Source organism: Sinohyriopsis cumingii, chromosome 10 (assembly GCF_028554795.1).
Source record: "Sinohyriopsis cumingii isolate HCF-2022 chromosome 10, ASM2855479v2, whole genome shotgun sequence".
Taxonomy (NCBI): Eukaryota; Metazoa; Mollusca; class Bivalvia; order Unionida; family Unionidae; genus Sinohyriopsis; species Sinohyriopsis cumingii.
In genome coordinates, this window is record NC_142970.1 from 67,134,770 (window position 1) to 67,148,270 (window position 13,501).

A 13,501-nucleotide genomic window follows, 5' to 3' on the forward strand; every position below is an offset into this window, starting at 1 on the left:
AAATCATTCTCCAGCATATATTGAATTTCTTTTTTTCAAGTAGTCCTGTTTGAGAAGGTTCATCCTGAACGGGTGTTGTTTGATAGGTTTGGAACTCTGGCTAGGACACATGGTAGACCAACTCATTGTATAGTTGCAACACCTGCATCTTTCTCAGCTGGATATAGTTGCGTCTTTCTAAGACTGATGCAACTGCATAGAGTTCTACATGCACACAATATAGACTTTCTAATGGTGGATAGTTGCTGGGCTTTAAATGATGCTTTAAAAAACAATATGATACCAAGGAAATGGGATCTAAATACTGTCTTTTCTAACGACACAGAGACAACCAACTTGAGCAGGCCTGGGTAAGAATCACATGGCCCCTGGAATACATGCCTAGTGCTCATCCAACTATGCTAACTTGTTTCCCCATCAATGATGATCAGACAGAAAGAAAAAATCTTCATTTTCTGTTTAAAATAACTGGTTAAAACTGATAATCGGGTGTCAAGAAACAGTATGGAAGTCTAAAATATTAGTTCAGTTATTTTTTTTTATTGGTAAAACATCAATCGAATGTAACAACAATATACAAATTCAACGAAAGATAAGATAATGAGTTAACATAATATTATATTAAAATGTATCTGGATAAAAAGTGGTACCTCATTATAAAATCCCTCACAACAGCACACTCCTTTAATTATAAAACAGTTATCAATCCATCTTGAGCTATTATTATTGTAGGTGCATCACACTGGGTCCCTCTTTCTAAAATACACTTGACCATTCTTTACACAGTAGCTTGTGTTAGGAAACCAAATTTACTAGAATGTGCAATCAGGGGACATAACTCACCAAAATGCAGATATAAAATGTAAAATTCAATAGTTTCAAGTCTCATTAGTCTACCTATACATGAAAAACGTTTTGAGCAACCAACTTTTCTTTGAAAAGTAATACTGCAAATAAACCCAAAGAAGAATGGGCAATCAGGGGACATAACTCTTCTAACTGATACCATGGACTGCTTAAAGGAAAACTCTTTCAAGAACTCAAGAATAAAAGCTGCATGCTAAATCTTGCTGAAATCCAACAATTCTTGGCAAAATAATCCTGGCCAAAAAAAAAAACAATAAACAAATAAACAATTTGGAGGAAAGACACCTGTAGATCACTCTTTGGAATGCTGGACATTTTTTGAACTTTTTCATGATTGTGTCAACATAAAGTCCCATACTGACCTTAAGCTGCAGAAACCTAAAATTGTAGGACAGGTAGTCATCATCAGGGCTTTTGCAAATGATATCATGGAATGCTTGTAATAATGTTCCTCTGGCATCTTTTTTTAAATCCATCAGAATTTGGTAAAGTTATGTTGCAGAAACTTGCATAAAGAGGATGGTCAGGGGCATGAAACTCCTGTAAATAATTTTTGGGGAACTATGGAAATCAAACCCTTTCAAAGTCTCTCAGTATGAAAACCAATTATAAATTGGGTTGAATCCAACAAATCTTGGTAAAGTTATGGCACATAAACCAATGTTAGAAGAATGGGAAATCAGGATAAATAACTGGTGTAAATGATCTCATGAAATCAACTCCTCAATTTAAAGACCTGCATCAAATTTGGTCGAATTCCAAAAAATCTTTATATGGTTGTACTGCAAAGCCAAGTCTGGTGGACAGGCAAACAGGGGGCATAAATGATGATAAATTATATATCACGATATACTGGAAATGTATGCTGTATACCCAATATGGATTAATTTAATAAAAATCACCACGAAAGTTAAGTGACAGAAATAAAGGTTTGCACAGACAGGAAATCAGGAATCTAAAACCCTCTATATGATGACTGAAAAGGCCAGAAACTGAACTCTGAACTCTTTTGACCACTCAATATAAAGCTGCATTCCAATCTGGTTAAAAGTCCAACAAATGCCAGTAAAGCTACCACACAGAAATAAAATTGATGTAATCGATCTGCTGACCAAATTATTACTACAAGGATCTGAAAGTTTAGTGACTGGGACCCTAACTGTATTCAGTAAATTTAGTTCTAAACATTTGTACTTAATTTATTTCACTTCATTTAAGTTTGTAGCCAATGACAACTCTCTATAACATGATCTCACATAAATAAAATATGATACACCCATTATAAGAGTTTTGCATATAACATACCTCAATACAATGCTGCCTTGGTTACAGTGCAGTAAAGTATGTATGGCTTCCATGAGGAGAATTATAAAGAGGAATCACTGTAGCTTGAAAATATATAGAGGTAGTCACATTACTGAACGTAAAATACATAGGCACTGCACATGTACTGGCAAGTTTAAATCAATAATATCATCAAATGCCAATGAATTTAAGCAGACAACATTATCAGAGGTAAGGGAAAACGCATTGGAAAGAGCTCCACTTTTTAAATGTGTTTTATGAGTAAAAAACTGAAAATGTGGTCTTGGTTGCAAGAAAATTTGCATGACATAAACTGTTTTATTTAGGTTGTGGCATCATAAATGATGTCATGAAAGGCTATGGCATAAAGATGTAGACGTCATATAATGAATTTCAAGGTCGTTTCCCTATTATGCAGTGTTGTCAAAACTAAATCAGCATTATTTCTGTCATGTGATAAAAGAATATAAAAAATGTGCTCATTCCAAACTTTTACAATAATGTCCATCATTCCCTTACTAAGGTTTGCAAAAGGTAGAAATCTGACTTGCTTCATAAGTTTCATTTGAAATAAGCACTCATGTAATTACCCTCCATGTCAACTTAAACTTATGAAGATTTTGTCAATCAACATTCCGTGCATTATTTGCTATATTAAACTCAGGTAAAGAAAATAAACACAGAAACAATTTTTTTTTCTTCCCAATATATGTTGACCATACTGGGATTGGTGTTAACCTAGATCTGCCATTGCCTATTGTGTATACACATTGGAATGTGTGATGTTCGCAGTCTGATGTACTATACATACAGGTAAAAAAAGGAAGACATTTTTTCGTAAACAAACAAGAGCTATTATGTTAAAAGAAAATTAAAATCAACCCCATTTTGTAGCAAGTAAACAAATATTAACGCAACCTGTTAACTAGGCAAACAACATATATTGCATTTTAGAGGCGATTAAGATGAGATAATAATCTTAGTAATTTAAATCTGCAGAAATCAGTTATCTACTTCTCCCCCTCCCCTGTGTCATCGCAGCGGTTCACTGATAATTCAAATACAGCAACCAATCCATAGTAATTATTCATGCATAGTGTTGTCTCCAAAATATGTTTGTTAAATTTGAAACATCTTGTATTTTAATAAGATTACATCATGGAATTCCAATTTGAAGAAAAAAAACCCGTCTTTGAGATTTCATATAAATTTCATGACTGAAAATGTTTTCCATCCTTTTATCACAAAATGCTTCTGTTGTTATTGGATATATTGGACAACTTAACAGTCAGTAATAACAAGAGGTCAAAGTGGGTCTGAAATTTCTCACCCAGTCACATAACCTAACAGCTGACTATATTACTAGGCAGGTTAAGTAGTATTGAAAGAATGCAATGCTATGTTATCCCCCAGTTATCATGTACATTTTACTTTATTTTAAAATAGCTTGATTCAAAACCTTTCAAAAGAAAATGGCATAATTAATATGCATAGAACTGCTCATTACCAAAATCAATCAACATCTTGATGACATAAGGCTTAGTAACAACTACTGTCAATACTGGATGAAAAATATTTTGAGAAGACCACCTCATTTTTATGCAAAATCTCACAACTCATCAAAGTCATTGAGATCTTGATGTAATTAACTCATGTGAGATCTTAATGTGATTATCTCGTGTGCAAAATGTAATAAAAATCAAACCAGAAATATTACCTTTTGAGTGGTAACAAGCTCAGCCAATCAGATACAAGATAATAAAGCTCAGCCAATCAGATACAATATAATTTCTTTAATATGTGCACAATATGCTCCTTATCAAACTTGTCCAATATTTTGGTGACACAAGTGAAAATTCCAAGTTTGGTCAGGAATCTGGTCTTTAGAGTGGTAAAAGGTTCTGCATATCAAATGCATACCATCCTTATTAATATGTGGGCCTGCCCATTATTGAACTAACCTGTGATCTTGATGATATAGAAGCAATGTTTCCATGTTCAATCACAACTGAATAAGAAATATGGCCTGCAGAGTGGTAAAAAGCTCAGTCAATCTGATGCAAGATCCCCTCATTGTTGTTTGTGAATCGTGTTTATTATCACAATTGTCCAATATCTTGATGCTGCCTAGGAACAAAATCAGACCAGAACAGGGTCTACAGGCTGATACCAAACATAGCTAAACAGGTACAAAATCACCTCATTAACATGAATGACTTTTGCTCATAATCAAAATTATCTGATATCTTAATGATTCAATTGTTTATTCCAATTTTGGTTGAGATTAGGTTGGAAATCTGGACTTAAGTGATAACAAGCTCAGCCAATGATATGCAAGATAACCCCAATAACATGCATGAATCTCATTCACTATTTAACTTGTTCAAGATCTTTATGATATTAGCTTACATTCCAAGTTTGATCAAATTCAGATAAATATTGCCTCCAAGATTGGTAACAAATGGTGACAGATAGATGATGGATGGACAGATAAAAAAAACAGGCACAATGTGATCACTTTGACTTTGTGCCCAGTTGAACTAAAATGGGTTAACTTCATACACACTTATGTCATCAGCAAAAGTTCAATAAAACTGCAAATTACATTTATGTCCAGAAATTGGACATTTAGTGTGTTTACATTGTTACTGCTTACATTTATTTATTGCTATGCTAAAAAAACATTAGGAGAGACTAACACATTCACATTGAATCTGCTCCCCAAAAAAGAACAAAGAAGAAAAAAATCTTGGACTGTCAAAAAACTGATGAAAAATTCAGTTCTCATGAATTCAAGGAAAGAAAACTAAGGCAAGAATGGGGGTAAGAGGAAAGGTAAAAAGAGAGGCATGCTTTAAAATGTAACTATTTAAGGAGAAATATTCCATATTTGAATGTAAAGCAGATACAAAATGGGATGCACATTCTGCAGGGATATGTGTATTTTATTTTATCGCCATACAATAGCTTAAAAAATAAACCTAAACATAATACTGTACAAGAAATAAACCCAAGATAAGTGTATTTTACCAAGATGGTAAAAAATTAAATGACCCCCATAGGAGGAATTAATTTTCAAACCTTTCATACAGAAAGGTCACAGGAACAATACATGACACAAAATTTCCAACATAAATACAAAGTAATAAGGGAGCAATATTTTTAACAAGTTTAAGCTTTCAGACTTCACTGTAACATGCACAACAGATCAAAAGATAATGCCAACCTAAGCATGCCATAAAATCTCCATTTCTTACAACTTTTAACTTTGTGGAAAATGTCTATGATTAATACAATAACAAGCAAGCATTATTTGTTTATGTACAATAAATAAGTCATGTTTACATTTAAGTCTATATCATTCCTATTGAAATTCACGTGACAAGCTTTCAAACCCTACATTTAACTTTCCTTTTGGACTACTGAAGTGGGAATTAAAAAATAATATTACAAACCTTCAAGCTCTTAACTGATCCTTCCTTTTATGGCTATTTTTTGTTCATTTGTTGATTAAGAATACTAAATTGTTGAACATGTCGTACAATATCTAAATATGTAATTAAAAAAAACACTTATATAAGTTTCTTATGATTAGTGGTACCGGTACTGAGACTGTGACATTATCTGGCCAATAAAAATAATCTATTCTAGGACGTGCAATTGAGATATATTAAAACCTGAAAAGTAGCACCAAAGACTGTACTAAATCTATGAAAATCATATCAAAGCCCTACTTTATTTCTTACTGAATCCATCCTATATTAAGGAAATATCTGCCCTTTCTTCAAATGTTGGTGGGAGAACCTGCCTCCAAACTTTGATGTTATGCAATGAAGAACAGTATAGAATAAATACAACTTTTTATGATATTAAGAAATTAAAGAATATAAAATCCTGTAAAAGTAGCAGATCAGTTGCAGTAATCAATCTATATTTAAATTGTGAAATAAAAAGACGTCACAACTGTTTGCTCATTATTTAATGATACATTAGATAAGCATCTCTCGCAGTAACCAAAGGCGATTTGTTAGGCCAAGGGCAAAGAACAGACGTATTAAGTTTATAATTGTGTATGTAATAAACAGTAATCATGTAAATATAGATTACTGAAACACTATGATTATAACGAATTTAGAAAAATAATTCATATTAATGAAATGTTATTTATATTAGGACCTATAACTGAATATCTGCCTCCATCTCAATGTATAAGCTTACATGTTTGTGTCTTGTTACTATTTTTTCTTTTGTTTTTGGTGGAGGGAGTCAATAAAATGAAACAGGCTAGAGACCCATCTGGATTTGCTATTGTATCTGTTAAAATAAATTTACAGGTGACTATTTCAATGAATAGGTTTATGTTGTACTGTAAGAACACAACCTATGTAAATTATTTCCTCAACGTTACATCATGCCCATTTTACCTAGTACATCCCAATAAAACTTCTTTCGAAAGATAAAGGCATACTTAATCCTCTTCCAACAAATCCATGTCATCTTGGAGACTTAAACACACTTACAAAGCTTTATACTAAATGAACGACAAATATAGTCTCTAGAGTGGTAAAAGAACCCCCTCAATCAAATGAAAGATCACATCATGAATATGTTCGTCTCATAACAAATATCATCGAAAATCTTTACCCTATTTACCATATCTGCTCAAAACCGGGTCAGAAATGCAAGTGGTAAGAAACTAAGCCATTTATGCATGTGCAAGAATTAAAATCTGTCATAATACAACACATTTATTTATCCTGATGATATAGAAAACTTATTCACCAAGTTTTCTATAAAAAAACACGATATTTTCCACATTTGTTCACATTTAGATCACAAATACATTCTCCAGGGTGATAAGAAACTCAACCAATCAGATGCAAGATCACCTCATTAATATGCATGAATCTTGCTCATTGTCAAACTCATCTGAGTCCTGATGATAGAATACAATATTCCAAGATTGATCAAAACCGGATCAGAATTATGACTTCCAGAGTGGTGATAAGTTAAGCCAAACAGATAAACTCAATACTATGCATAGATCTCATTCATTACATAACCATCTGTAGTTATGAAGATTAAAGTATTTATTCTGAGTTTGATCTAAATGGAATCAGAAATATGGTTTTCTGAGTGGTAATAAGAACAGTCAATCAGATGCAAGATTACTTCACTAAGGGTAAATCATGATGAGAAATTTGATCAAAATCAGATCAGAAATACAGCTTCTGGAGTATTAACAACCTTAGTTAATCAGTTGAAAGATCATCTCATTAATATGCACTGATCTCTGTCATTATCCAGCATATCCAAGATCTTGATTATATAAGCACATGTTCCAAGTTAATGAACACTGGATCAGAAATATGACCTCCGGGCTGGTAACAGGGCCAGCCATCATAAGCAAGATTTATTGATTAATACGCACAGATCTGCATATCAAACTCGTCCAACATTTTAATCATAAAATCCCACATTTCAAATTTGATTAAAACTGGATCAAAAATAAGGATATCAGCAAATGTTGACGAATAGATAATGCACCATGGAGTTTGGATCCTTACCATAAACTCACTTGACTCCATGCTCATGTGAACTAACAGAATAATAGAAAATCATTTTGTAACAGAATCTAAAACGCTTCATTCTACATGTACTTTTGGAGTTCTCTGATGGTATCTCCTTATAAGTAGTCCTGGTATCAAGGCAACAATTGCTACCCCAACGAGCTTGAGCATCATTTCCGTTGAGAAAATGTCATCCAGTGAATCTATACTGGAAAGCATATCACCAGTTTCCACACAGATGTAATTGTATGGCATTAAACCTGAAAGAATCAAAAGAAAAAATATTATATAAGTTTTATGAACGAAAAACATTTGTAACTCCACTGGAGAATAATTAAGGGAAACAACTGATGATGAAAAGAAATGATTCATGCACATTAAGTTTTAATTGTATTCATTTCACTTCTAAACTTCCCAAATATGTTAACCCCTACATTCTAACAGATGAACTTTTAGGTTAATTTAATTGAGAAAATATTTATGGTAAAAAGCTATTATTAACGCTGTAACCACTGTAAATGAATTCAAATTCAAAACAACGAATAAATACATTTGTAAAATAGCAGTATATGTGTGAGACATATTATTTCGTCAGTCTATGTGTGGCCCTCATGAATAACCCCAGGCTAGAAACTAAAGGAAAGTGTTGGATGATAATTAGTATGGGCAAAGACGAAAGCATGCAGTGGTTTGCAGTTTTTATTGCATTTATACAAAATTCATCTCTGAATGCCATTTTTAATAGACTTAAATACACAAAATGAACTGCAAATGTTACACTATCACCCAAATTGCCGTGAATGGACTAATGTGTTAGTCTGATTACTAATCACATGGTTCCCACGCTTTTCTAAAGATAAATTTCCAGGTCATTTCCTGGATTTTTCCAGGATGAAATTACTTTTTTAAGATTCACAAATGACCATTACTTAATGGAGTTAAAGAACATTTTAGATTACAAATCATGCATTTTCTAAATCTAAAAATGGTTCTCTTTCGTGACTCTCCAAAAACATCGAAGTCAGAAAAGATGATCATGTACAAAACCACAAAATGTATCACACGAAACAAGTTTGATTATATTCCTATAAATTGGCATGTAAAGTCATTTCAATGCACAGAATAAAAATTATAACTTTGTTTTGCTGCATTATGTTGCTTAGTGGGAACAACATAATGAACATAAATTATGTTTTGTTTCCTTTCAAACCTTTTTTCTAATGAATTCTATAGCAATATATATATATTGCTATATAGATATATATATATATATCTATTAATCTCATAGAAAGTATCATATCCTATTACAGTATATATATATATATATATATATATATATATATATATATATATATATATATATATATATAAACGCAAATAAATAAATAAAATCCCAAACAAGATTTTTCAAACAACCTAATCTTCTTAAGACAATCTGGTTAAAAATCCATCGCTTAAAAAACATTTCAAAAGGGATGATTTAAATTTTGACAAAATACCCTCGAAATGATATACTGTTGTATAAACAAGAACTGACTTTTCTGTAAAATCAATTTGTCTTCTTGTAATTCATCAAACGAGTCCCCAAAACATTACTAATATCATTTTTACTCATATTGTCTTTTAATATATAACATAAAAGATGACAATTTCTCATTTCAGCTCTGAGATTCAACACTTTGGATTCAGAATATTCCCACCCCGTTTTTCAAATTTGGACATTTAGGTTAGGGTGTGGGGTCATTACAACTGCATATGGAAAATTTGGAATTTGCCTCCACCGTTCGGTAGTGACATATGATAGTCGCTTACCAGTGGGCCTAGAAAATTTAAACTTATATTGACTCATACCTGCATGAAAACGATAGGAAAATTATTTATTTTCTCCGAAATGGCAAGTATTATAATCATTATGTCATTAATCCGCTGACAGACAAGACGAAACTACAGTGTAGATTAAACCTGACCCAGTACTCGCCATTTGCATTACTAGTCACATGACCTCACAAATCTCAAATGATGACATCGAAAGGCCCATAGTCACATGATATCAACAAAAAACTCCTTTATAATGTTGTTGTACAGAAAGTCAACTATATTAAATAAAAGTATGATCCTTTTTCTTGTTGTTGTTGTGATTTGGATTTTTAATGTAGCTTTAACAAGTTTTCAGTCATATTGGTACGATGTCTGCAATGTGACAGTTTATAGTGATGTCTAGCACTGGGGCATCATGCCGCAGACAAGTAGCATGATGTCCCACCCAGTTACATTATCTTGACATCAGGCCGACCAGAAATAAAACTAAGCTCTTAATGCTGAATGCCAAGCGAAGTAGCTGTTAGTACCATTTATATGTCTTTGGTGTGACTCGGCCAAGGATCAAACCCATGACCTCCTGCATCCAAGACGGACGCTCTAACCACTAGGCCACCGGAGCGGTTATATCAGTTTTGTAAAAACCAGCAATCTGATCAGTCTGATTTATCAAGTAGAGAGCACATGTCAACATGGTAGTCATGTGATACAACAAAACTCAAGAAGTTGTTCTCGGAATATATAAATAGGGAGAATTTTGTGTTCTTTCCTTTTTGTATTTTTATTACAACCAGTATAAGACTTTCATTTAACTTTTTGTTCTCTCTAAAACATTTAAAACTGTAGGTTGTTAAATTTGTGTACTCATGCGACTAGCAATGCAAATCGCAAGTACCAGGTCACATATCATCAACGTTGTAGTTTTGTCTTGTCTTTCAGCAGATCAAAGACGTAAAGATTTTACAATTTCTGAGAAAACAAGTAATTTTCATTACTGATTCCATGCATGTATGATCTGATCTAACAATGTTTAAAGTTTGCTAGGCCATCAGGTAAGCAGCTATGCTTTGCCACCACCATGATGCTAGACTGGTTTTCATACCTTCCATGTCAGGAAAAATACTGATATTGAGCTGACTTTGAAATTAAAAGTCTACTAGATGAATCTAATCCACCAGGTGTTTGGACTGACTCTGCATATATGTATACTGCAAACATCCAAAGGATCCATACTGCACCCTCTGAATATTCTAGTTAGAACTCTATAAATTTAACTCACAATCAGTTTAGTTATGACTCAATTTTGTGATTAATTTGGGCGTCAAATGGTGGCAGAAAATTCCCGGGTTTTTCCTGACTTTCATCAATATTTGCAAAATTCAAGGACCTTTCATAGTTGAGAAAAAAATTATGATTTCTCCCGACTTTTTCCCGAAAGTGTGGGAACCTTGCAATTACTGTCTACTCTCACCAAAACAGCAACGACTATTGCACTTAACTTGAAAGAAATACTGCCTTAGGACATTGTTTTGTATATGTTACTAATGTGTGTACAATATAAAAGCTGATATGTGGGCTTAATTAGCAATGCGTCAACCATGAAACGTATTCACTATTTCACAGGACACACTGAACATTATGTTAATTACATGACACAGCAACACAACCTAAATGTTCTAATATCATTTTAAAAAGGCTGTATATAATACCATCAAATTAATACGTAGCTAATATATTTCAAGTATTTCGTAGCCAAACAAAGACATTGGTGTGGATCATATAACTTTTATGGAAACTTTAAAGTTTAAGTAATGAACTGCTTTGAATTTGAAATATTTCACTGTATTAACATGAGAGTCAATTAAACGGAGGTCTGATAAAGTTGAGAAGACTGTTCAGTAATATGCTGGTAATGACGATTTGCTAACTCAACTAGCCTGCATAACTAAAAAACCATTCTTGGTTTAGTAAAATTTCATGCAAGTGGCCCAGTTATGAATTGGAAAACGGGAAAAACAACAGAAAAATCCCCTCATTCTGTGACCATGTGTACTGGCCTAGTAGGTCAAAATTTGAATTGCTGTCCACTAAAAGTGTTCAAATTCATACATACCTATAAATACAGACAGGAAGAACAGGTGTAATGGTACATTGATAATGGGAGCAGCCATGTTGAGGAACCAGTTTGGTGACATCGGGAAAAGTCGGACAAAAAGCAGAAAGAAAAAAAGACTGTCCATGTTTTCTTCTACCTGAAATGAAGCAAAACACACAGACTATTACAATAAATTATATTTGGTAATATTTCTTTTCCTGGTATTTTTGTACAAAAAGATACTGTCAGAGCTCAAAGTTAATTTGCATACAGCCTATAAGATTCCAAAAATAGTTTATCACTCATGATGACTTTGCTATTGCCAAAGTTACACATTACCAAATCGTCCATGTGACCATGATCATTCACAAACCTGGCAATAATCTGTTTATAGAAATAATATCCACTTTGTAATACTTTTACCAACGTTCTCAAGAAGAAAAAAAATGACAACCCACTTACCATGTTCTTTCAATCTTTGACCTGTGTGTATTATATGCACACTGGTGAACCTGGTTCAGTCTGATTTCTCTGCTACTGTATGGAAATCTTTGTTTTTGAACAATGACTACGACCTTTGATCTTCTGACTTCCAAATCACCAGATACTTTCTATGTTCCATCTTAAATTTACTTAGCAAAGACTGGTAACAATTTACTAATGACAACAAATGATAATGCCTTATCCAAAACTTTACCTACTGATGATCCATGTACAATTGAAAAAAATGCTCTCTGGTGATTATGACTTTTGACCTTTCTAGTATTGAAATCAAGCTTTTGGGATGATTATGACCTTTGACCTTTCTAATATTGACAATCAAGCTTTTGGGATGTTAAAGCTATACAAATAATCAAACATTTTAATCAAAATAGATTCTTGCAAATATCTTTAAATGAACATAAATTGGCATTTGAATATTAATTTGTTGGCAGCATTTTGTAAAAGAAGCAAATGAGGCAAAATGTAAACACTGAAATGTTAAATCAGTTTACAACTCCAAAACATTGAAAAATCACCATAAATTCAAACTCCCATCCACATGATAGTCAAAATGACAAACTTCTGATAACTCACATTGTTGAAAACAACACTATCTGTATTCATTAATAACCAGGAACTTTTGAAATATAAGTTTGGCAATCAACATAATTGTCCAAAATTTTATTAATTTTACCACAAGACTAAGTGCTCCTGATTATGACTGAATCAATTCCCATATAAACAAAATTTCTGATAGTTCCCCCCCACCCATTTAACTGACTGGATAAGAAAGAGTCTCTGCCTTTCTTCAGCACTTTTTTAGTTGTATGGTGTTTGAATATAAATGGAAAACATTTACCTTATTTTTGGTTTGAATACATTCAATTGTTTTAGATAACTGAATTCAAAAGCATTTTTAAGATGACTTCATGGATAATGAGGTAAGTAGTGCTTGTTACCAAAGCACATTAAGAAAAACAGATAGAACTTGTAGCTTTATTAATTGCTAAGAAAATATGTCCAAGTCCGACCCAAATGAAATCAACAAATGTTTGAACAGGAAATAAAATTTTATGAAATATTCAGCTGTAAAGAATGTTCTGTCTTCATGATGCAATTCTGGGCAATTTTTGATGATACTCAACTGATGAAAGCAGGTGATTCAGAACAAAAACACTCAAAAAAATTCAACTAATAAATGGACATTTGCCTGACAGACAGCAAATGGACAGAAATTACAATTCCCATGACTTGCCTGTCCAACTGCAACATTACTCAAAGAATAAGATGCAAAAAATTAAAGTAGATCGGTATATGAACCAAAATACTTTTATTTAGTACCATTATGTTTTTAAAAATCAAA

At 32.7% G+C, this 13,501-nt stretch overlaps 1 protein-coding gene across 1 annotated transcript in view; it reads right to left on the reverse strand.

The window, feature by feature from the left end:
- Positions 1-518: 518 nt before the first annotated feature.
- Positions 519-13,501, reverse strand: part of LOC149790316 (transmembrane protein 41A-A-like) — a 40,040-nt gene continuing 27,057 nt past the window's right edge. The window contains exons 4-5 of the mRNA XM_089972368.1: positions 11,674-11,812; positions 519-8,002 (exon numbers count right to left, since the gene is read on the reverse strand). Coding sequence (XP_089828494.1) covers positions 7,818-8,002; positions 11,674-11,812 — 324 coding nt within the window. The 3' untranslated portion in view covers positions 519-7,817. The remainder of the gene's footprint in view (positions 8,003-11,673; positions 11,813-13,501) is intronic.